Source organism: Pistacia vera, unplaced genomic scaffold (genome assembly GCF_008641045.1).
Source record: "Pistacia vera cultivar Batoury unplaced genomic scaffold, PisVer_v2 Contig593, whole genome shotgun sequence".
Classification (NCBI taxonomy): Eukaryota; Viridiplantae; Streptophyta; class Magnoliopsida; order Sapindales; family Anacardiaceae; genus Pistacia; species Pistacia vera.
This window is the reverse complement of record NW_022196438.1, coordinates 148,830-174,442: the sequence shown is the minus strand read 5'-3', so window position 1 is coordinate 174,442 and position 25,613 is coordinate 148,830. Positions and strand designations below refer to the sequence as shown.

The 25,613-nt window shown below is 36.9% G+C and overlaps 2 protein-coding genes across 2 annotated transcripts; both read left to right on the top strand.

Annotated features, from left to right (window-relative positions):
• Nucleotides 1-5,342: 5,342 nt before the first annotated feature.
• LOC116110057 lies at nt 5,343-8,454 on the top strand. The gene is made up of 4 exons (XM_031396296.1): nt 5,343-5,939; nt 7,287-7,871; nt 7,991-8,279; nt 8,367-8,454. The coding sequence occupies exons 1-4, from the start codon at nt 5,343-5,345 to the stop codon at nt 8,384-8,386; spliced, it is 1,491 nt and encodes a 496-aa protein (XP_031252156.1). The 3' UTR covers nt 8,387-8,454.
• A 7,642-nt stretch (nt 8,455-16,096) lies between these two features.
• LOC116110042 lies at nt 16,097-23,191 on the top strand. The gene is made up of 7 exons (XM_031396282.1): nt 16,097-16,496; nt 16,589-17,055; nt 20,125-20,277; nt 21,163-21,765; nt 21,974-22,261; nt 22,364-22,513; nt 22,586-23,191. Exons 1-7 carry the CDS (start codon nt 16,097-16,099, stop codon nt 23,189-23,191), a joined length of 2,667 nt encoding a protein of 888 aa, XP_031252142.1.
• The last annotated feature ends 2,422 nt before the right edge of the window (nt 23,192-25,613 follow it).

The window sequence follows — 25,613 nt, the reverse complement described above, 5'->3', positions numbered from 1 at the left end:
TTCCGCAATAAATATTCAATCAGCAGCACCATTTGATCCACCGACTACAATCTAACAAAACCTTCTTACTTCAGCTCTTGATAACTTGCCGAATGCCGATTAAAAATGAAGTATATTTTTAGTATTAATGAAATAAATATTGGATGGGAAAATGTCATTAAGGCAAACCTTGGGTGGGAAAAAGTCGTTTACCTTTTTAAAAGAGTTCATTTTATATACGTTGTGGGCCTAAGAATAAATGATCCCATAAGAAATGTATGAAATAACCTATTTTTAAAAGATAAACATTTTATTAATCAAGAATGTGAAGATTATATCGTTCTATGATAAAAAATATCTAAATCTCTTATAACGAAAATTACTCTCTATTTTAACCCAAAATAGCAAATTCTTTACCCTAATTCAGTCATTAATCTATGGATCCTTTAATTTCTCTCAAGCTATAGCTTGCTGCCTCATGTTCTCTTCTTCTTTCCCACTAACAAAACTTGCCATTTCAACACATCTAGGTAATTGTCAATCATTTAATTCTTTTCTTTCCTGCCCTATTGTCATACTTTGATTCCATTTTCAACATCTTGATTTTATTGTTTTTATTATATATTCTGCCATGGAAATCTCCAGAAAGCACACGTGGTTCGTTTCAAGAGCCACCACGACAAGTACTGTTAGCTGACGAAGATGAAGAACACGTTTGCCAGACCGTAATGGCGCCTGCCAGAATGCAAATGGAAGTGGGATTTGTCCGAACGTAAACGTTGTACGTTTAAAAAGCTGTTATGGGAAATACTTAACAGCTTCAAACATGCCGTTTTTACTCGAGTCACCGGGCAGAAAGTCTGCAAACTCTTCCGAAAGATTGGATTCGTCTCTCGAATGGGAGCCCATTCGGGAGGCGTCCTTTTAAGCTGAAGACGCGGTATGGCCATTATTTGAGGGCAAACGGCGCGTACCACCGTGAGAAACTCAGTCACGCATGACATTCCACATAGAACTGCCACACAGAATGGGTTATATGGATGTAGATGTGTTAGAGATTCAGAAACCCAGCTACGATTCTTCGGTCGCCGACCCGCCCGCCACAGCAACGCGTCCAGTTAAAATTCTTGAGAAGAATGCACCATCTGAACACCATTTCTCCTACCGCCTATTGGCTAAAGTCTCCAACAAACGAGGTAATTTGAGGTGCTTTTACCAAAAACATAAACGAATAGCACCAAATTTCTTAAAATCCGAAACAGAGGGTAAAAATGCTCTAATTTGTATGTTTGATTTATATAACTGTATGCAGACTATTAATTTATTTGCAACTTCACCATTGAAAGCTGAGGGAAGACATATTATTATGACTTAACTGATGAAAATGGCAATGTTGATGAATCAAGAGAGAACTTCATTTCACATTTAAGGAATTGGGGCTGGGAGAATTGAAACAATCTATAAAAAGAGACAGGGTTGATGATATCGTCGTTTGTTCGCGAAATCCATTGAATGGGAAGCTGTATCCTCTCAATACATCTTCCTCCAATAATGTCACCATGCATGTTGTTGTGGTTCCTTCAACGCTGAAGGTATAATTAAGTGTTGCTTTTTAATTTTTAACCTCAGTTAATTTATGAATATATACTTTGATTGTTGCATTAATTATTTCCAGTGGCAAGGATCTCAAGTAATAGCCAGCTGGGGATCTTCAGCTAGCATAGTATTATTGTAACATATGATGTATGTTGTTTGGGTTTCATCTTGCTTTTTTGCATGGCATTAGAGAAATAGAATGAGTCTGATATTGTATTGTAATTTCTATTGATAAGCTATATATATAATCCTCATTTGTCCAATTGTGCTCTGAAAGGCCTCTTGTGTAGCTTCATTCTTCTATTCCTCTCAGCTTCCACTCTTCAGCAATCTTCATTACTCATCACACAGTTGTTGTTTCAATTCATATGTATTAATATATGTATTAAGGGCTTAGGGCATGAGTGTAATTTTTCTTTTACTTGTAAAAAGTCTTAAAGACTTAATTGTATTTTACACGGTGTTTGTGATGATAACAAACACGAATTTTCCCCTTTCTTCTCTCCAAACACAATCCAACATGGATCAGAGCAATGATGCAATTCTTCAATAATCGCAATAACGGTCCTAATTCTCTTCTTTTAATAGCCCTAAAACATATCTTAGCTCCAATTCTTCCAATTCGTTTTCGAAGCAAAATCAAATTGATTTGCATGAATGGAGCAACAAGGCAAACTACAATGTCGGCGTTGAATCAAATCGATTTTCACAATCCACTCTATCTTCATCTGAGCGATACTCCTGTGCAATGATTGTCTCTCAACAATTAATAGGATTTGAGAATTATTCACATGGGAGCAGAGCAATGATAGTTGCGCTCATAGCCAAGAACAGATTGGCTTCATCAATGGATCTTGTACCAAATCCACTCTTGATTCATCTCTACATAGTCTTTGGGAGAGAGTAAATGCTATCGTACTATCATGGATCTTTAATTCAGTGTCTAAAGAAATTTTTGGGGGAGTTGTTATAGACAAATGCAAGTATTGTTTGGGCAGATTTCAAAGAACGATGATAAGGTCAATGGAACGAGGATATATGCTATACACAAAGAAATAGCTCTGTTAATCAAGTACGCAAAGTGTTTATGCCTATATTCGCGACTAAAGGTTCTTGGGATGAATATTGGTCCATGGTCAGTTTGCCTAATTGTGCTTGTGAGAATCGAAGAAGTATCAAGCCCTTCAAGAACAACAAAAACTTCTTCAGTTCTTAATGGGTCTCAATGAGACTTTCAATGTGTGTCGGAGTACAATATTGATGATGAATCCGTTGCCTACAGTAAATCAAGCCTATTCGATAGTCACTCAGATGAATCCAAAGACAAATTGTCTCAGACAATCCAACAATGAAGTTTACTACTGCATTAGTTTCTACAAATAATGCAAATAAAGGGGGAAATTACAAGGGCAAAAGCCTTTGATAATCTGTGAGTATTGCAATAATCCAGGTCAAGAGGACAATTGTTGGAACCTTCATGGATATCCGGAAGGACATAAGTCCACATCTAAAAGTAATTAAAGAAATAATTAGTAGAGAAGGAGACCTCGATTGTTTCATTTTAAACGTGTTATTTATCGTTAATTGGAGATTAATTATTAACCTTATTTAAAACGTGTTATTTATCCTTTATTAGAGATTAATTATTAACCTTATTTAAAATCAAAGATATAGGAAATTACTAACGAAATTAGCTCATTTAAGTTCCTCACTGGATCATTTGTTTTCAAAATAATTTCAGTATATTCCAAAGGGAGAACGACATTTTCCCACCCGTCCAGGTTTAAAATGACACTTTTTCACCCTTGATTAGATTCTGTTAGTGTTTTCTATAAATATTTCACTGAAAAGACAAAAATACCCTTAAATATTTATTAAAACTTAGTTAATTTAAAGTCTTTATTCGATTATTTATTAATCCAAGTATAAGGATACATTTTTTTTCTTTGTTTATTTATTTAATTAAGAATATTGATTTTTTATGTTAATTAGTAAAAATGAAAAACAGTATAAATAATAGTGATGTGATATTGATGACATTATAAATAAATATTAAGATTATTTAACTTTAAATAATTTTGTAGCATTACTCCTAACTTTTTAGGTGGGGTTAACTATTTTTTCTTTTTTGAATTTTTAATATTTGACTTTTTGGCTAATTAAAAAATAATAATAAAATTTATAAAGTAAAATATTTAAGGGTATTTTTATCTTTTCAATAAAATATTAACGGAAAATATAACATAACATAACGAAAGGTGGGAAAATGTTATTTTGAAACTTGATGGGTAGAAAAATGTCGTTTTGCCAAACCTTGCCAAACCTTGGATGGGAGAATGTGGTTCTCCCTATTCCAAAAATCACATCTCAAAATATGGTAACCTCAAAATATGTGTTACCATATGTGATGCCAAAACAATAAAAGAGATTACCGACGTAGGTAACCACCGAATTGTAATCACCTTTAGGGTTCTCAATAATTCATTCAAAAAAATGCGAAGGAAATGAAAATTAAACAAAAATTACAAAACGTCTAAAAACTTGCAAAAACACCCTGAAAATTAAAATAAAAAGTCCAAAACCCCCTTCAAAACGACTTTGGGAGGCTAAAAAATGACGATATTATTCATGCCGTAGGACCTACATCAATATGTGGTCTTAACATATAAATAAATTAATAATATGTTAAATGCTATAACAATGTCACATAGGATAACACATCATTTAACATTTATGATGTAATTTTTGGGATATGTTCTGGGATAAGTAATATATATATATATATATTCGAGTTGATTCAAATTCAACCATTCTAGATCTCACTATTTACTCAGCTATTGTAAATACATTAACTAATTTAATTTCCCACCTCTGAATATATTTATTTGGTCTTATATATTACGTTGGTCTGGTCATTGCAAAGGACTTGCGAGACCTAGTCACTTTGACTTGGCCACAAGAGCACGGATCGAGTCCTTGAACAATGGTTGATTGAACCTTCCTGTTATTTCATTCATCCACTAGAGTCACCAGAAACTCAGTGTCCCACGAACTATTCTTCTTCTAAGTCAACTCACTCAAGTCCTCCTTGACAATTATACATGAAGAAGCATAGTACTCTCATATTTATATATGCAATTTAATTCTCCTACCTAACAACTTGATCATTTTGAACGGACAATTTGGAGATAATTAAGAAAACTAATTGATAATAATCAATGTTTATATACTGAGACTAAGTCTTGATCCGATCAAGTGGCTAGTCCCCAAGTCGAACAGTTTGACCAACGGGTCAGACAGATAATATTATATTAACGTTAGCATGATATGATAAAATTTTAAAATTCTAATAATTAATAGGAACATGTATTCTTTATCTGACTTAGCTGTTGAACCATGGTTCGACGCTGTTCTGGGTCAATATGGTCTAGTGACTAAAACAGAGTTTAGCTATTCAATGGATCAGATTAGGGACTGGTTCCTGATCGAACCTGCTGATCCGATTTGGTTAAAACTATGATAATAATTAAACATCTTTCGTTCTACACTTCATCACCAACAACTACTTCAACCACCCTTATAAATTGTAAGTCAATTCAATAATTATAAGTCTTTCATTGACAAAAACATTTTACATATAAATAAACCAAGAAAGTCATTTAAAACAAACAACTTGAATAGCTGCGCATCTTCATTATATTTCATATATTCATACAAACCACCACCAAGCTCAACGGATATTCAACAAGTTCAGAAACACTAACTACATGGAGTTCTTCAACAAAGCTAAAGCAGTAAGACTTCGCAGCCACCTCGGAAAGTACCTCACCGCCAACGACAACGAACACACTGTCTGGCAGAGCCGCAACGGTGCCTCTCGGGAAAGTCGTTGGACTGTAGAGTTTGTTTCAGGTGACAGCCACCTGATTCGCTTGAAAAGCTTATACAACAAGTACCTCACAGCCTCAAATGAACCGTTCTTGCTCGGGTGGACAGGTAAGAAAATCTTCCAGACAACTCCAACTTCAGAGAGGGATTTTTGCATCGAATGGGAGCCGATTACCGACGGGTTTCACGTTAAGTTGCAAACGCGATATGGGAAGTTCTTGAGAGCGAACGGAGGCACGCCGCCATGGAGAAACTCGGTTACACATGATGTTCCCAATACAACTGCAACGCAAGATTGGGTTCTTTGGGACGTTGATGTGGTGGAAATATTACTGGATTTTCATTCTTTATTAGATTGTGATACTACTACTAATGCTTCTAGTCATCGGAGTTTTTCTTCGAACTCGAATTCGTGTTCACAGGTTTTTACAGATTCGGAAAACGGATCACCGGCAAGAAGTTTAGTTAAAAGAGAGGTACAAACTTAATTTATCAAATCAAATACATGTTAGTTTTGATTAAGAATTATTAGATGGTTCAAAAATTAATCAATTTAGAATTTGATGCCAATTTTTTGAAGATTTTTCAGAGTTTCGTGGTATTCATTAATGCATTGATCATCAACTTGTTGTCCTTGATAAAAGGTGGACCTTTCAACCAGTCATATTAATGTCCTTTTCCTCAAAAAAAATTTCCTTATCTTAATTGTTCATAGTTCTCTTGTGTCAAATATTTTAACATTCATTAATATGATAGCCAATCATTTTAATCGATCCGATTTAGATTTATCTGTTAGTATTCTTTTATTTAGGCACTACTGTAAATTATTTGTTACAATGTTGTATAAATAGAGATGGTCAGCATCAACTCTCAATTTCCAGTAAAACCATATTATACATACTCTTTATTTTTTTAAACTATTTCGATGGTTGATAGTTTTTAAAAGGAGTAAACATACATTTTCCTACCAAAGGTTTGCCTTAATGACAATTTTCCACCTAAAAAGTTTAAAAATACCACTTTCTCACCCAAAGATAATATTCCGTTACTACCTAAAGCAAATTCCAATGGCCAAAATTCTCTTCATCACCACCATTTAAACCTTCAGTCTTCTCTCTACAAAATCTCTCCTACTTTGATACCTGATTTTTCGTCGATTCCCAGCCATTTAAAGCTAGGATTTACTGTTCTTAGCTGATTTTCCGCAATAAATATTCAATCAGGCAGCACCATTTGATCCACCGACTACAATCTACAAAAACCTTCTTACTTCAGCTCTTGATAACTTGCCGAATGCCGATTAAAAAAGTGAAGTATATTTTTAGTATTAATGAAATATAAATATTGGATGGGAAAATGTCATTAAGGCAAACCTTGGGTGGGAAAAAGTCGTTTACTCTTTTTAAAAGAGTTCATTTTATATACGTTGTGGGCCTAAGAATAAATGATCCCATAAGAAATGTATGAAATAAACCTATTTTTAAAATGATAAACATTTTATTAATCAAAGAATGTGAAGATTATTATCGTTCTATGATAAACAAAATATATCTAAATCTCTATTATAACGAAAATTACTCTCTATTTTAACCCAAAATAGCAAATTCTTTACCCTAATTCAGTCATTAATCTATGGATTCCTTTAATTTCTCTCAAGCTATAGCTTGCTGCCTCATGTTCTCTTCCTTTCCCACTAACAAAACTTGCCATTTCAACACAATCTAGGTAATTGTCAATCATTTAATTTCTTTTCTTTCCTGCACTATTGTCATACTTTGAGTTCCATTTTCAACAATCTTGATTTTATTGTTTTTATTATATAGTCTGCCATGGAAATCTTCCAGAAAGCACGAGTGGTTCGTTTCAAGAGCCACCACGACAAGTACTTGTTAGCTGACGAAGATGAAGAACACGTTTGCCAGGACCGTAATGGCGCCTGCCAGAATGCGAAATGGAAAGTGGAGATTGTTCCGAACGTAAACGTTGTACGTTTAAAAAGCTGTTATGGGAAATATTTAACAGCTTCAAACATGCCGTTTTTACTCGGAGTCACCGGGCAGAAAGTCTTGCAAACTCTTCCGAGAAGATTGGATTCGTCTCTCGAATGGGAACCCATTCGGGAAGGCGTCCATGTTAAGCTGAAGACGCGGTATGGCCATTATTTGAGGGCAAACGGCGGCGTACCACCGTGGAGAAACTCAGTCACGCATGACATTCCACATAGAACTGCCACACAAGAATGGGTTATATGGGATGTAGATGTGTTAGAGATTCAGAAACCAGCTACGATTCTTCGGTCGCCGACCCCGCCGCCACAGGCAACGCGTCCAGTTAAAATTCTTGAGAAGAATGCACCATCTGAAACCATTTCTCCTACCGCCTATTGGCTAAAGTCTCCAACAAACGAGGTAATTTGAGGTGCTTTTACAAAAAATCATAAACGAATAGCACCATAATTTCTTAAAATCCGAAACAGAGGGCAAAAATGCTCTAATTTGTAATGTTTGATTTATATAACTGTATGCAGACTATTAATTTATTTGCAACTTCACCATTGAAAGCTGAGGGAAGACATATTATTTATGACTTAACTGATGAAAATGGCAATGTTGATGAATCAAAGAGAGAACTTCATTTCACATTTAAGGGAATTGGGCTGGAGGAATTGAAACAATCTATAAAAGAAGAGACAGGGTTGGATGATATCGTCGTTTGTTCGCGAAATCCATTGAATGGGAAGCTGTATCCTCTCAAGTTACATCTTCCTCCAAATAATGTCACCATGCATGTTGTTGTGGTTCCTTCAACAGCTGAAGGTATAATTAAGTGTTGCTTTTTAATTTATTAATCCTCAGTTAATTTATGAATATATACTTACTGATTGTTGCATTAATTATTTCCAGTGGCAAAGGATCTCAAGTAGATAGCCAGCTGGGGATCTTCAGCTAGCATAGTATTAATTTGTAACATATGATGTATGTTTGTTTGGGTTTCATCTTGCTTTTTTGCATGGCATTAGAGAAATAGAATGAGTCTGATATTGTATTGTAATTTCTATTGTATAAGCTATATATATAATCCTCATTTGCCATATTGTGCTCTGAAAGGTCCTCTTGGTGAGCTTCATTCTTTCTATTCCTCTCAGCTTCCAGCTCTTCAGCAATCTTCATTACTTCATCAACAAGTTGTTGTTTCAATTCATATGTATTAAGTATATGTATTAAGGGCTTAAGGCATGAGTGTATTTTTTCTTTTACTTGTAAAATTCTTAAAGACTTAATTGTATTTTACACGGTGTAATGTATGATAAAACAAACACAGAATTTTCCCCTTTCTTCTCTCCAAACACGAATCCAACATGGTATCAGAGCAATGATGCAATTCTTCATAATCGCAATAATCGGTCCTAATTTCTCTTCTTTTTAATAGCCCTAAAACATATCTTAGCTCCAATTCTTCCAATTCGTTTTCGAACAAAATCAAATTGATTTGCATGAATGGAGCACAAGGGCAAACTACAATGTCGCGTTGAATCAATCGATTTTCACAATCCACTCTATCTCCATCTGAGCGTACTCCTGGTGCAATGATTGTCTCTCAACATTAATAGGATTGTAATTATTCACATTGGAGCAGAGCAATGATAGTTGCGCTCATAGCCAAGAACAAGATTGGCTTCACAATGGATCTTGTACCAAATCCACTCTTGATTCATCTCTACATGTCTTTGGGAGAGAGTAAATGCTATCGTACTATCATGGATCTTAAATTCAGTGTCTAAAGAAATTTTGGGGGAGTTGTTTATGAGACAATGCAAGTATTGTTTGGGCAGATTTCAAAGACGATTCGATAAGGTCATGGAACGGGATATATGCTATACACAAAGAAATAGCTTCGGTTAACCAAGGTACGCAAAGTGTTTATGCCTATTATTCGCGACTAAAGGTTCTTTGGGATGAATATTGGTCCATGGTCAGTTGCCTAATTGTGCTTGTGAGGAATCGAAGAAGTATCAAGCCCTTCAAGACACAAAAACTTCTTCGTTCTTAATGGGTCTCAATGAGACTTTCAATGTGTGTCGGAGTACAATATTGATGATGAATCCGTTGCCTACAGTAAATCAAGCCTATTCGATAGTCACTCAATGAATCACAAAGACAAATTGTCTCTAGACAATCCAACAATGAAGTTACTACTGCATTAGTTTCTACAAATAATGCAAATAAAGGGGGAAATTACAAGGGCAAAAAGCCTTTGATAATCTGTGAGTATTGCAATAATCCAGGTCACAAGAAGGACAATTGTTGGAACCTTCATGGATATCCGGAAGGACTAAGTTTCTAACAACCAAAAGGACAGAGTGAAACCAAAAGGAACAAGACCGCAAATTCAGCTTCCGCAAACATCTCAGCATCCATCCAGCAATTCTCAAGGGCAAATGCAGACATAAGCCCCTGTTCTAACTACAAGCAATACAATAATCTCCTTAGTTCTTGGCAAAGAAAACATACAGCATTCTACAAATCTAGCAGGTACTTATACTAGTCTTTTAAGCTCATTTAATATACTAATTGATTATTGATTCTGGGGCAAGTCATCATATGACATCAAACAAAAATCTTCTTGAATCAGCAGGTAGATTCACTCCTTGATGAGCCTGATGTATATCAGCGGTTATTAGGTCTTTGTCTATTAACGATGACAAGGCCTGATATAGTTATGTGGTACAGCTCCTTAGTTAGCATATGCCACCCAGACAATCACACCTTGCTGCTGGCCATGAGGTAATCCGATATATCAAATTGAATCCTGGCTCTGGTTTATTGTTTCTTCTTCTAGTAAATTAGAGTTAAGGGCCTTTTGTGATAGTGATGGGGCTTCATCTTAATGAGTAGAGATATCTACAATAGGATTTTGTGTTTTATTGGGTATTCCTTGATATCTTGGAAATCTAAAAGCAGACCAGTCTTCTGCTGAAGCAATATCGATCCATGGCAGCACTATCCTGTGAGCTACATGATTGGTTTATTGAGTTTGGTGTGTTGATTCATAACTCCTGCCAATATGTACTGTGATAACACTGCTGCTATTCATCTCTCGCTAATCCTGTGTTTTATGAGCGCACGAAACATATCGAGATTGATTGTCACATTACAAAGAACGATCTTAGAAGGTCTCATCCAAACATCATCTCTCCCACAACTGAGTAGGTTGCTGACTTGTTGACCAAACCTCTTAGTCGAAAAACAACATACTACTTACTTGGCAAGTTGGGCATGATTAATTTGTATCATGTACCAACTTGAGGGGGGATATTAGTATATGTATTAAGGCTTAAGGGCATGAGTGTAATTTTCTCTTTTACTTGTAAATGTCTGTAAGACTCCATTGTATTTACACGGTGTTATTGATGAATCACATAATTTTCTCTCTTTCCCTTTCTTTCTCTCCAAACACGAATCCACCAATATGCATTCGCGCTTTCAATAAGATCTTCTAAGTTTAACTAGAAAGAACAACTTTAAATCAGAAACTATCAATTAATGTCACTTCAGGAGAAGATGATGTAGAAAAGGTCTGCAATCTACTCACCCATTTCATTGAAGAAAAGTTACCAGCAATTTTCTTGAAGGGACTGGCACAAAAGCTACTTCTTGCATAACTCTAGAGCCGATACAGCAATGAATAACCCGAAGAGCGCATAGAAAACATGGTTTCCAGCATGTCTGGCTCTGGCATAGTTCTGATCTACTCATGGACTTGTCGCGAAGCTGTCTTACCCGCCATTGCGACTACAGGGCATAGTATCAGTAGAAAGTAAGATGTAAATGAGAAGTGCAGATGATTCTAAAAGGTTTAGTATCATTTAGTTATGCTATAGCAACCTGATATACTTACTATTGGTATACAGCTACAACAAAACTGTTGACGCTTGATTTTGGACGCCACGACTCCACCGCACGTGGGAAACGCTGAGCTGACTCAGAGACACACTGTATGGATCCATGAGATTTGAATATGGAGCTGAGATTATATATTTGCAGAAAAAATAATAAAAGTTGGCAGAGGGGTTTTTATAGTGGTTCGGATGCTCAACAAGCGACTCCTACATCTACTGTTATTTTATTGATCTCTCATATTTCTATGATTTTGCCCGTAAGGCATACAAAGATGAAGATACATGTTTTTTACAGAGAGAATGAAAATGAAGCTAAATCTCAGCCCAGCCACACCAGCCTCCCCCCTTCGGGAGAGAAATGCCCTTTATTCACATTTGCACTCAATGCAATGAGTGTTTTTCAAGCTGCCTTGACACATGAAGCCTCTCGTCCTTCATCTCTTTGAATGAGATAAAGTTGGTGAGAATATCTTTGGAGATATGGGCTTGGCAGCTGGTACAGAGAGACATTAATTGTGCTGACATAGGCTTGACTTTTTGAGCATAACAGAAGCCCCCCGTTTTTAAGTGCATAATCCGCTTCAAAACTAAGTCTTGGTCTGGCTGCTGCGGTCTCGAACTGAAGAGCTCGACTGAAGTCTGTTAGGAAGATGATCAGAAATCTAGGAAAACGACCAGAAATCTGTTAGGAACGACCAGAAATCTGTTAGGACCGACACCGAAATCTGTTAGGAAAACGACCAAAATCTGGTAGGAGAACGACCTGAAAGGTCATAACGAGCTCAATCTGAGCAAAACGAGCTCAACTGAGAGCAAAACGCCCTCGACCTGAGAGGTCAAATGAGCTCAAAAAGCAAACGACCTCAACTTGAGAGGTCAAAACGCTCAATAACAAAACGACCTCAACTTGAGAGGTCAAACGAGCTCAATGAGCAAACGACCTCAACTTGAGAGGTCAACGAGCTCAATGAGCAAAACGAGCTCAATGAGCAAAACGACCTCACTTTGAAGGTCAAAACGACCTGAATGAGCAAAACACCTCAACTTGAGAGGTCAAAACGAGCTCAATGAGCAAACACCTCAACTTAGAGGTCAAATGACCTGAATGAGCAAAACGACCTCAACTTGAGGTCAAAACGAGCTCATGAGCAAAACGACCTCAACTTGAGAGGTCAAAACGACCTGAATGAGCAAACCGACCTCAACTTGAGGTCAAAACGAGCTCAATGAGCAAACGACCTCACACTTGAGAGGTCAAATGAGCTCAATGAGCAAAACGACCTCAATTTGAGAGGTCAAATGAGCTCAATGAGCAAAACGACCTCGACCTGAGAGGTCAAAACGAGCTCAAAAAGCAAAACGACCTCGACTTGAGAGGTCAAAACGGCTCAAAAGCAAAACGACCTCAATTTAGAGGTCAAAACGACCTCTCCTCGACTTAGAGGTCAAAACGAGCTCGACCTGAAAAGGTTATGACGGGCTCGACCTGAGAGATCATAACGAGCTCTACCTAGAGCAAAGAGATCAGCGATCTCAGCGTGTGATCGCGATCTGAACACCGCGATTTGAAGCTAAAGATCCGCGATCTAAAGCTGAGGATCAGGATGGCATGGGGTGGATCTGCAATCTGGCCACGCGATTGGAGAACTCTGATGCTTGCGATCTGCGATCTCCACGCGGGAGAATTCTGATGCGCGATCGAAGAATTCTAACGCGTGCGATCACGATCTGGCCACGCGATCGGAGAACTCTGACTTGGGTTTGAGATCTAAGCACGCCATCAGGGAACTTGATGCAGGCTTGAGAATCGGACCTGCATAGGCCCCAAACTGTTGACGCTTGATTTTGGATGCCAACGACTCGCACGTGGAACGCTGAGCTGACTCAGAGACACACTGATGGATCCATGAGATTTGAATATGGAGCTGAGATTATATATTTTGCAGAAAAAATAATAAAAGATTGGCAAGAGGGGTTTTTATGTGGTTCGGATGGCTCACAACGACTCCTACATCCACTGTTATTTATTGATCTCTCAATATTTCTCATATTTTGCCGTAAGACATACAAAGATGAAGAAATACATGTTTTAACAGAGAGAATAAAATGAGCTAAATCTCAGCCCAGCCACCAGCCTCCCCCCTTCGGGAAGAGAATGCCCATTTATTCACATTTGCACTCAATGCAATGGTGTTTTTCAAGCTGCTTTACACATGGAAGGCTCTCGTCCATTCATCTCTTTGAAATAGATAAGTGGTGAGAATATCTTTGGAGATATGGGCTTGGCAGCTGGTACAGAGAGACATTAATTGTGCTGACATAGGCTTGACTTTTTGAGGCATAACAAAAATACACTCCATTTTAAACCTCAAATTAACCAACAAATTTCCAAAAGCATGGAAGGGAAGCACAAAATTCAGCAAGCTTCAAATTCAGCTCAAAACTCATCAAAAAGCAAAAATGGCCAACTATATTTAACATGCAAACATAAATATGAATTTTTAAGGAAAATCTTCATTTGATCCACTCACAACCAATTCTAGCAAAATCTGGGAACAGATTGCTTCAAATGGAATGCTGATTTCCTGGTGGCTTGTTAGCAGTTTGCTGGACGCCTTGGGGCCTTGGCCAGTAGAGCAAAGTTAGTTTTGCTTGGGCTGGGTTTGGGCCTTCTTTGTTGATTGGTGAGTTTTGGTCGTTCGTGGGCCGAGGAGTGCTGTCCCATGAAGATGCTCTTATGGGTTCTTGGTTGTGGCTTGTTCTCATGGGCTGCTGTTGTTTAGCCTTGTCCTTAATGGATCGGGATGAGGGTGCTGCTTGGCACTGCCGGTTGGGTTGGTGTGTGGAAGCTCTTTGTGCAGTTTTTTTTTTTGGGCTGTTGTGGCTAGGCCGGTTTTTTGAGGCCTGTTTTCGGCCTTTTTTTGTAAAGGCTGCTTTAGGTTGTTCTTTTGGGCTTGCCTGATTTTGGGCCTTTGGGTTATGTTTCAGTTTTTAGCCTTTGTTTGTTTTCAGGCCTCTTTTCCTTGGGCCTGTCCAAGGTGTTTCGTTTCTCTCAAGGGGAACCCCTTTTTTACAGTGTATTGTTTTTTATTCCTTTATACAATTATTGGGTTTACCCAAAAAAAATAATAATTAAATTATCATCTGGCATATAAAAATTCAGAACATAAACAACATGACAAGTCAACGTGTATAGTCAATGAGAGGAAAACAGAGGTACCAAATGTTGATCTCCAAATGTTGATCACAGTTGATTTTCTCATGTCTTCAGCACTTACAGAAACACTAATCTCTGGTTTGTTTGCGGGAGTTGGTTGAGGTTGGGTTTATTTTTACTGCCCCCCACCTGCTCGACGAAAGTCCTCACCCAACTGCATAGGGTATAGTTGTAATTTATATGAACTGTACATGGTATATTTGTAATATACGTGAAGAGTATAGGATACCGAGAACCGGTAGGTTCTGGTTTTGGTACTGTTCCGGTTAAAATGTTTAGAAACCGCACAATACCGTTTTCGGTTTTGGTTTCTAAAACTCAGGAAGTAGTATTATGCAGTTTTGATTCCAATTCCTTATTTTGTGGCCAGGTACCGGGACCTGCTCAGCCTTAGATATAATGACATTATTCTTAGAAAAAGGAAACTTGAGTTTATTAAATATAGTTTATAAATTTTAAGGACGATTTTGCAAAATTTTTAAAATATTGCAACTCGGCTTATGATAATTGTTAAGGGTTGAGATACGCCTCGTCGTTTGTGAGTTTCCGAATAAGCTGTCTAGTCGTCTCGTCAGTCGGGGTAGGTTCCCTTAAAACTATCTACCCGCTACAGGGAAATCCAATTGGGCAATCATGAACTTCACTTTGGCGCGGTTAGTACTCAACCCTGAAGTCTTTTCCAAAACTGCAAGTACCGGGAGAAACTATAGCAGCTACCTNAAATATAAAGTTATTTGAGTTTAATAATAATTAATAAATGATGTTAGAGTTTAATAATAATTAATAAATGATGTTAGAGTTTAATAATTAATAATGTTAAGTCCAGAGACATATTGTTGGTTAGTTCACAAAATTATAAACAAATAATTTTTTTTTTTTTTAAAAATTATCAGATTTATAGAAAGAAAAATAGGTACCTATTTAGGATTTTATAGAAAGTGTAAGCAAAAAGTTGAAAGGCGCGTGCTTGGGAAGTTTGAAATTTGGTAGAAACACAATGACGCGTGACATCACGAAAACACCCGTTATAACTTATAACATGCAGAGGTATATACAAACATATTACTATTCATGTCGCGCACGTAGTGCTTACTTTGATTATGACCTGCACGATTTCCTTTATTATTTATTTACTTAAATGTTTGTTTATTGTTTCAATTAACATTACATTATTAATCATTCTTCTATTACTTCTATTAAGTATATGTATTAAGGGCTTAAGGGCATGAGTGTAATTTTTTCTTTTACTTGTAAAAAGTTTGTAAAGACTTCATTGTATTTTACACGGTGTTAATGTGATGAAAAACAAACACAGAATTTTCCCCTTTCTTCTCTCCAAACACGAATCCAACATGGTATCAGAGCAATGATGCGATTCTTCAATAATCGCAATAATCAGTCCTAATTTCTCTTCTTTTTCATAGCCCTAAAACACATCTTAGCTCCAATTCTTCCAATTCGTTTTCGAAGCAAAATCAAATTGATTTGCATGAATGGAACAACAAGGGCAAACTACAATGTCGGCGTTGAATCAAATCGATTTTCACAATCCACTCTATCTTCATCCGAGTGATACTCCTGGTGCAATGATTGTCTTTCAACAATTAACAGGATTTGAGAATTATTCACATTGGAGCAAAGCAATGATAGTTGCGCTCACAGCCAAGAACAAGATTGGCTTCATCAATGGATCTTGTACCAAATCCACTTTTGATTCATCTCTACACAGTCTTTGGGAGAGAGTAAATGCTATCGTACTATCATGGATCTTTAATTCAGTGTCTAAAGAAATTTTTGGGGGAGTTGTTTATGAGACAAATGGAAGTATTGTTTGGGCAGATCTCAAAGAACGATTCGATAAGGTCAATGGAACGAGGATATATGCTATACACAAAGAAATAGCTTCTGTTAATCAAGGTACGCAAAGTGTTTATGCCTATTATTCGCGTCTAAAGGTTCTTTGGGATGAATATTGGTCCATGGTCAGTTTGCCTAATTGTGCTTGTGAGGGATCGAAGAAGTATCAGGATCGAAGAAGTATCAAGCCCTTCAAGAACAACAAAAGCTTCTTCAGTTCTTAATGGGTCTCAATGAGACTCTCAATGTGTGTCGGAGTACAATATTGATGATGAATCCGTTGACCACAGTAAATCAAGCCTATTCGATAGTCACTCAAGATGAATCACAAAGAGAAATTGTCTCTAGACAATCCAACAATGAAGTTACTACTGCATTAGTTTCTACAAATAATGCAAATAAAGGGGGAAATTACAAGGGCAAAAAGCCTTTGATAATCTGTGAGTATTGCAATAATCCAGGTCACAAGAAGGACAATTGTTGGAACCTTCATGGATATCCGGAAGGACATAAGTTCTACAAACCAAAAGGACAAAGTAGAACCAAAGGGAACAAGACCGCAAATTCAGCTTCCGCAAACATCTTAGCATCCTCCACTAGCAATTCTCAAGGGCAAATTGTAACACCTCCTCTTTAATACTATTCTTAAAATACATACCATGTAAATTATAGATATACATAGCGTATGAAAGATAGTGGGTTCAAATTTTTCTTTACTCATAAAATATAATTCTTTACAAATACAAAATACTATGTGTTAAAAACTTTCTACTGAATACAAAATATCATAACTGGTGGACAGTGGTGCCAATACTCTCTGCTCCTCGACTTCCATCCGACCGCTGCTTCTATTTCCTGCAAAACAGGGAAGAACAATGGGGTGAGCACAACAATGCTCAGTAAGTAAATCCTCTACTACCTGTCCCCGCAACTCACTTTTTGGTTCTTTTCTTACTCTATCGTTCTTCTATTTCTAATTCTCAGTATTTTTCTTTTTCTTTCTAATACTTTTATTCTCCTTTAACTCTGTTCTGCTCTTTTTATTCTTTCTTTCTCTTTCTTCTTATTCTCTTTTCTCCTTCTCTTATTCTTACTCACCATGAAGGAAAATCATGGTTCTCTCTTATTCTTATCATACTCACCATGAAGGAAAATCATGGTTCTCTCTCTTATTCTCGTCATACTCACCATGAAGGAAAATCATGGTGCATGCCTGTATGAGCTGTACATGCAATTAATACAAAAGAACTGCATGTTTTTTTCTTCTACTCTCTATTCTTACTAGCTCAAACTCTCTCATTCTTTCTCATACTCTCTCTTTCTATCTCATTCTTTCTCAAGCTTTCTCATTCTTTAATTCTCTCTATTATCTCATAATTCATTTCTACTAACTCGCTCTTTGAATGTCACGGCCCCATCTTATCGGAGGCATGGCCGAGACTTCTCCCACTCTACGTGACTTCTACTGATTCTCTTTCTCATAACTCTTTTCTGTTAACTTTCTGTTGTAGGTCACGACCTCATCTTACCAGAGGCACGGCTGGGTACTCATCCCAGTCCTCGTAACCCTACTCATTGTCTCTCTTTATTCTTTTTCATGTTTGCTCATTCTTCCTCACTTGCATGTCACAGCCTCATCTTACCGGAGGCCAGCTAGGTGGAGATCACAAAGCACCAATCCACTCTTCGTGACTTCTACTCATTCTCTGCCGATCGGACTCGGTCATGCATGGATTCGGAACCCTTGGCCACGTGAGTGTATTCTCTCTCTCTCTGAATGTCACGGCCCCATCTTACTGGAGGCACGGCTGGGGATCACAAAGCACCCACTCTCGTGACTTTACTCATCACTCACGGGTTTCCCATCGCACAACCTACTCTATTCTCTTCTTTTGCTCTTAGAATAGTTTATTCACAAAGGTCTCTACTCTTTCTCAAGCTAATACTCATAGTGTAGAAATTCTCTACTCTTTCTCAAGCTATTTCTCAATGCATAACCAATGCATATGGATGGCTCATGCTCATTAATGCACTCAAGAAATGCCAACATGCAATGTTGCAAGAATTAAGGTTCTCTACTCACACTCATGCTTCTCTTAGGCATTTCATCAAACAACTCATGTGCATACTAAAACTCTTCTCTAACTACAACTCTACTTCTCTTTTTAACCATCCAAAATGGGAGGAAACTCCCTTCTATGGACATGGTTCCTATCATAAAAGAACACTCCCAAAATATCTACTCAATTTCCTCCAACTTCATCTCAAACTCATCACACATCAACACTTCCCATAAAGGAAATATCCAACAAACATAACATGAATACTCTTCTCAACTCAATTTCTCAACAAGTAGACATATATCTCTACTCAATTTCTCAACAAGCATCCTATATACATGCATAAATAAATCTCTACTCAAGAATTTCTTAAACTTTAGCTTGAGTTGGATTTACTTACCTCATACTTGAGTAGTCTTCACTAAAACTCTCTACTCTTGTTGGACCTTAGCTTTCCCTTATTTCCTAAGCATAAACATAGTAGGAACTTAACCCTTACATAAATAAAACTCATATCTAGAGTAGAGATTCTTACCTCTTCTTGCTTAGGATCAATTCTTTGTCAAATTCCAACTCAAAACTCTCAAAAATCCTTTGGAAGATTGATTGAGGAATTGAGAGAAAATAAGGGATGAAGAGGCGGTGGAAATGGGTGAAATGAAGGGGTTTAGAGAACTAAACCCTTATTAGCTCATATAATATACACTCTTTCCCATTTTGCCCTTACTCTTTCTTGAAAATTCCACCTTTATCCTTTAATTCTTTACAAACTCACCCCCATTTTACACTATTCTCCATGAAATTTCCTTGCATTTTACTCCCCACTTTTCCTGCTAATTAGTGGTAAAATGGTCATTTTGCCCTTAGGAATGAATTCTCTAGAAACCTCAAGAAACTTTTCTGTCGTCCCGTCGCCGCGGCGAAGAAATTTCCGTTGCCCTGACGAAACATTCCAGAACCGACACTACTAACACAGAGCCAACGTCACTGCGGCGAAGCTTCTTCCTCGCCCCGGCGAAGGCTGCAACTCCAAAATCCGCCAAGTCTTGATCAATTCCAGGGTAAACACTCAACCAAACCCAAAACATAAACTCAACCAAGGGCCAACCAAACAACATGAACAATATACAAACTCATTTAGGAGCAATTCAGTAACCCTTTAGGCCATACCATAAACAATGGCTACGTATCTCAAGTGGGGCGTTACACAAATGCAGACACAAGCCCCTGTTCTAACTACAGAGCAATACAATAATCTCCTTAAGTTGCTTGGCAAAGAAAACATACAGCATTCTGCAAATCTAGCAGGTACTTATACTAGTCTTTTAAGTTCATTTAATAATACTAATTAGATTATTGATTCTGGGGCAAGTCATCATATGACATCAAACAAAAATCTTCTTGAATCATGTGTGTCTTTTCCTTCCAATTCTGACTCATTAGTATCTCTTCCAAATGGCAAACAAACTCCTATTACTCACATAGGTTCAGTTTCATTAAATTCTCACTCACGTTTAGATAAAGTATTTTATCTCCCAGATTTCAAGTATAATCTTTTGTCAGTGTCAAAATTCACAACTGAAAACCATTGTAGTGTCACATTTTATCCTCAATTGTGCACTTTTCAGGACCTCTCGAGTGGAGTGTTGAAGGGGATTGCTAAGGTCAAGCATGGTCTTTATCAACTTGAATCTTTTCTTGATGAAATTTGTAATCTTGCACAAATAAGTGATTTTCATACTACTTCAAATGGTTCTGTTTTCGATTCTGATTGTAATGATGTAGATTCATGTAATGCAATTTCTTTTCATATGAATAAAATGTTGACTTGTTCTTCATCACATACTAAGTCCAATCTTTGGCACAAAAGACTCGGTCATATTTCAAATTCAAGAATGAAACTTATTCCACATTTAGCTGATTGTAATATAACTGAATGCATGATTTGTCCTTTGGAAAAACAAACCAGATTGCCTTTCCCACATAGTCATTCAGTTACAAAGTGCATTTTTGAGCTCATTCATGTTGATTCATGGGGTCCATATAAAGAGCCCACTCACAATGGTGCACGATATTTTTTAACTATTGTTGATGATTTTTCTCGTGCCACTTGGGTTTTTTTGATGTCCTACAAATCTGAAGCCTCCACTTTGTTACAAAAATTCATTAAAATAGTTGAACACCAATTTAAAACTCATATTAAAAAGGTTAGATCTGATAATGGCTTGGAATTTCTTAACAATGACACCAAAAATTTCTTTGCATCTTTAGGAATAATCCATGAAACATCGTGTGTGTATACTCCACAACAAATTGGTTTGGTGGAAAGAAAACATAGACACATATTGAATATTGCTAGAGCACTTATGCATCAAGCTTCTATTCCTTCAAAGTTTTGGGGAGAATGTGTTAAAACTGCATCATATCTCATTAATAGAATTCCAACTCCCATTCTCAAAAACAAAACACCCTATGAAATTTTATTTGACACATCTCCTTCAATAGATCATCTTAAGGTTTTTGGATGTCTTGCTTATGCCACTAAGCTCAATAATCATAATAAATTTTCATCTCGGTCAATTGCTTGTGTATTTTTTGGTTATTGTGTTACTCAAAAGGCATACATATTATATGATCTTGAATCTGAAATTTTTTTTGTGTCACAGGATGTCATTTTTTACGAGTCTACATTCCCATTTGCATTATCTTCATCTAACAATCAGTGCCGAATTCCAGAATCGTTTGCTATGGATATTGATACACCACTTTATCTTGTACCTCATACACATGATCATCACCTCATTGATGCACCACTGAATAATACTTCTTCTCCACATACCACACAACCTGCACCACCAAATATTCCACCACCAGTTTCTGAATCATCAACCTCTATATCTAACCATATTGTTCCTGTTCCCACATTAACACCAGCAGTACCATCATTCCCCTCTAGACATTCTACTCGAGTGTCCAAGCCGTCAATTTGGTCCAAGGACTATATATGTCCTACTATCAAGTCAAGCACATCTTCTTGTTCCATTAAATATCCTATATCCAATTATGTTTCTTATGGTAATATTTCTCCAACATATTTGGCTTTTATTTCTTCCTTTTCTTCTTTGGTTGAACCTACTTCATTCTCTAAAGCTTCTAAAGATCCATTGTGGATAGAAGCTATGAAATGTGAGATTCAAGCTTTAAAAAACAATAATACTTGGTCGGTGGTAGATTTGCCTAAGAATCACAAGCCAATTGGGTATAAATGGGTTTATAAGATAAAATATAAGTATGATGGTACTATAGAAAGTATAAGGCTACGTTAGTAGCCAAGGGATTTAATCAAAAGGAGGGGATTGATTTTAAGAGACCTTTTCTCCTGTTGCAAAGATGGTGACAATACAATCTGTTTTGGCCTTAGCTTCAATTAAGGGCTGGTCTTTAAATCAAATGGATGTATATAATGCATTTTTGCAGGGAGATCTCTATGAGGATGTTTACATGAAAATGCCTCCTGGTTTTAATTCTAAAGATGAGGCACATAAGGTTTGCAAGTTACAAAAGTCTTTATATGGCTTGAAACAAGCCTCTTGGCAGTGGAACTTGAAATTTAGTGGTGCTTTGATTGAAGGGGGTTTTCAACAATCCAAATATGACTATTCTCTTTTTATCAAAAAGAATAATGGTCTACTAACAGTTTTGCTTCTATATGTAGATGATATATTGTTGACAGGAGATGACTTGGCTGGCATTGAGCACACAAAGGCTTATATTGCTTCAAAGTTCCATATTAAATATCTTGGCACACTAAAGTATTTTCTAGGCCTTGAGATAGCTTGATCTAATCAAGGAATCTGCCTTAATCAGTGCAAGTATGCTTTGGAATTGATCTCTGAAGCTGGTTTGAGTTCTGCCAAACCATCCAGCATACCTATGGAACAAAACACAAAGTTGACTAGTTTTGCATATGACAACAGTGATCAACAGCAAGTAGATCCACTCCTTGATGAGCCTGATGTATATCAGCGGTTAATAGGTCGTTTGATCTATTTAATGATGACAAGGCCTGATATTAGTTATGTGGTATAGCTCCTTAGTCAGCATATGCACAAACCCAGAAGATCACACCTTGCTGCTGCAATGAAGGTAATCCGATGTATCAAATTGAATCCTGGCTCTGGTTTATTGTTTCCTTCTTCTAGTAAATTAGAGTTAAGGGCCTTTTGTGATAGTGATTGGGCTTCATGCTTAATGAGTAGAAGATCTACAATAGGATTTTGTGTTTTTTGGGGTAATTCTTTGATATCCTGGAAATCTAAAAAGCAGAAGACTGTGTCCAAGTCTTCTACTGAAGCAGAATATCGATCCATGGCAGCATTATCCTGTGAGCTTACATGGATTATTGGTTTATTTAGAGATTTGGGTGTTGATTCATTAACTACTGCCAATATGTATTGCGATAACATTGTTGCTATTCATCTCTCGGCTAATCCTGTGTTCCATGAGCGCACGAAACATATCGAGATTGATTGTCACATTACAAGAGAACGGATCTTAGAAGGTCTCATCCAAATTCATCATCTCTCCACAACTGAGCAGGTTGCTGACTTGCTAACCAAACCTTTTAGTCAAAAACAACATGACTACTTACTTGGCAATTTGGGCATGATTAATTTGTATCATGTACCAACCTGAGGGGGAATATTAAGTATATGTATTAAAGGCTTAAGGGCATGAGTGTAATTTTCTCTTTTACTTGTAAAAAGTCTGTAAAGACTTCATTGTATTTTACACGGTGTTAATGTGATGAATAACAAACACAGAATTTTCCCTTTTCTTCTCTCCAAACACGAATCCAACAACTTCCTTCAAGTAATACACCTAAATCTACCAAATTACAGATCAATCAAAAACACAAAGACACCAATTTACTGTAGTTCACTTGTTCAAGATTGAACAAACTACGTCCACGTTGAGCTCTAAAACACCAAGGCCTGCTACATTAGAGTTATCAAATGTGTTTACAGAGTATAACAATCGTTCATCAAGAATTGCTCACTCACTAGCTAACTAATCACTCAACCCTTCATAATAATCTTACCCAGCTCCTTTAATCCTTGAAGGAATCACAACCCTCAATAAACAATCTCGTCGATTGTACAAAGATTACACAGTTTGAGTACTACCAAGAACCCTAGAGTGAAAGATTAAAGATGAAGAGAAGATAAATATTGCAATATTGAACAGGAACTTTTTGGGCACTTTTATAGTGTTGACTTCAAGGTGATTTGCGGCTGTTAGATGCCTCTTGAATTGATGATCAGGATTTAAAGAGAGGAGTCCAAAACGACAATGCTTTATTTTTCCTTTAGACGACGTCGTTGTGGGCTTCAACAATTAACAATCTCTACTTTGAAGCCTATAATTTCCCTTCAGCAGCTTCTCACTAGTACAACAGGCTTCTCAAGTATTCTTTCTCAGCTCTAATACATCACCTTATGTGTAGCAAGTCCAAGCAATGCTTGAACTTTACGGTAGTCACCACTTTGGTCCCCATATTTGCTAGATTTTCTTCACTTGGTATCTTCATCCGGTTGAGTTGGCCATTTGAGATGAGATCTCTCACGAAGTGAAACCTTACATCCCGTGCTTGGTTCTCTCATGGTATATGGGGTATTTGCTCAAACGGATGACACTTTGATTGTTTGAGTATACAGTCACAAGTCCATCCAGTAGGTTGGCTTCTTTCAAGATTCCTTGAAGCTATATAGCTTATTTGAATGCGTCAGTCATGGCCACGTATTCAGCCTCTGTTGTGGATAGTGTAACTAAGGGTTGTAATTGTGACTTCCAGCTTACACAATTACCCCCAAGAGTGAAACAATAGGCTGTTGTAGACTTTCTCATGTCTCTATTACCTGCAAAGTCAGAATTTACATACCCAACTAGATCAAGTGAGGTGTTTCTTTTACAAAAGTCTAAACCAACATGTATAGTGCTATTAATGTACCTCAGCATCCATTTTAAAGCAATCCAATGTTTCATTCCAGGATTGGACATAAATCTACTTAACAGTGATATGGGAAATGACAAATCAAGCCTAGTGCTAATCATGGCATACATCATTGATCCTATGGCATTAGAGTAAGGGTTGTTTTCCAATTTTAACACTTTAGTTTCAGTTTTGGGACACTACAGCTTGGTAAGAATAAAGTGACTTGCTAAGGGCATGGTAACTAATTTAGAACCAGCCATCCCAAATCTAGAGGACAATTTCTTTAAATAAGGCAATTGGTGAAGTTTCAACTTATTAAGCCTTTTATTTCTATCAATCACCATCCCTAATATTTTCTTTGCACAGCCTAAATCCTTCATGTTAAATTCAGTATTCAATTTTGCTTTTAAGTCATCTATATGAGCCTTAGATTTACTTATTAATAACATATCATCCATATATAACAACAAGTATATAAGCATGTTATTAATGCAAGCAAAATAGAAACAATTGTCATATTTGCTCCTAGTGAAACCAACTCCTACTATGAATGGGTCAAAACATTTATACCATAGCTTAGGGGACTGTTTAAGTCCATAAAGAGACTTATGAAATAAACACACATGTTCAGGTAAACTTTTATCCTTAAAACCAGTAGGTTGACTCATAAAAATCTGTTCTTCTAACTCACCATGCAAAAAGGCAGTCTTAACATCTAATTGCTCTAATTCTAAGCCATGGTGAGCTATAATTGACAACATTATCCTAATGGTTTTGAATTTAACTATAGTCAAGAAGATTTCATTAAAATCAATACCTGCCCTCTGTGTGAAGCCCTTTGCCACAAGCTTGGCTTTGTATCATGGAGGATCTGATATGCTGATGCCTTCCTTTAGCTTAAAGAGTCATTTGCACTCCACCAGCTTATGGTCTTTTGGCTTTGGGACTAGGGACTAGGTCTTGTTTTGCTTTAGGGACTCCATTTTTAACTTCATGGCAGCAAGCCACTTCTTGCTGTCCTTGGAGTTTATTGCCTCTTCATAGGAGTCAGGCTCAGACCTCTGAATGTCTACACTAGCAACTAATGCTGTGTAGATCAAGTCTGCATAGCTGAATCTGGCT

Bases quoted from the DNA above. Each gene is read 5' to 3' on its own strand.
- LOC116110057 (XM_031396296.1), top strand. From the start codon at position 5,343: ATGGAGTTCTTCAACAAAGCTAAAGCAGTAAGACTTCGCAGCCACCTC. The intron at 7,872-7,990 runs GTAATTTGAGGT...AACTGTATGCAG, and splicing joins TAAAGTCTCCAACAAACGAG to ACTATTAATTTATTTGCAAC. The intron at 8,280-8,366 runs GTATAATTAAGT...AATTATTTCCAG, and splicing joins GGTTCCTTCAACAGCTGAAG to TGGCAAAGGATCTCAAGTAG.
- LOC116110042 (XM_031396282.1), top strand. From the start codon at position 16,097: ATGTCGGCGTTGAATCAAATCGATTTTCACAATCCACTCTATCTTCAT. The intron at 16,497-16,588 runs GTACGCAAAGTG...TGTGCTTGTGAG, and splicing joins AATAGCTTCTGTTAATCAAG to GGATCGAAGAAGTATCAGGA. The intron at 22,262-22,363 runs GCTTATATTGCT...TGCCTTAATCAG, and splicing joins CTGGCATTGAGCACACAAAG to TGCAAGTATGCTTTGGAATT.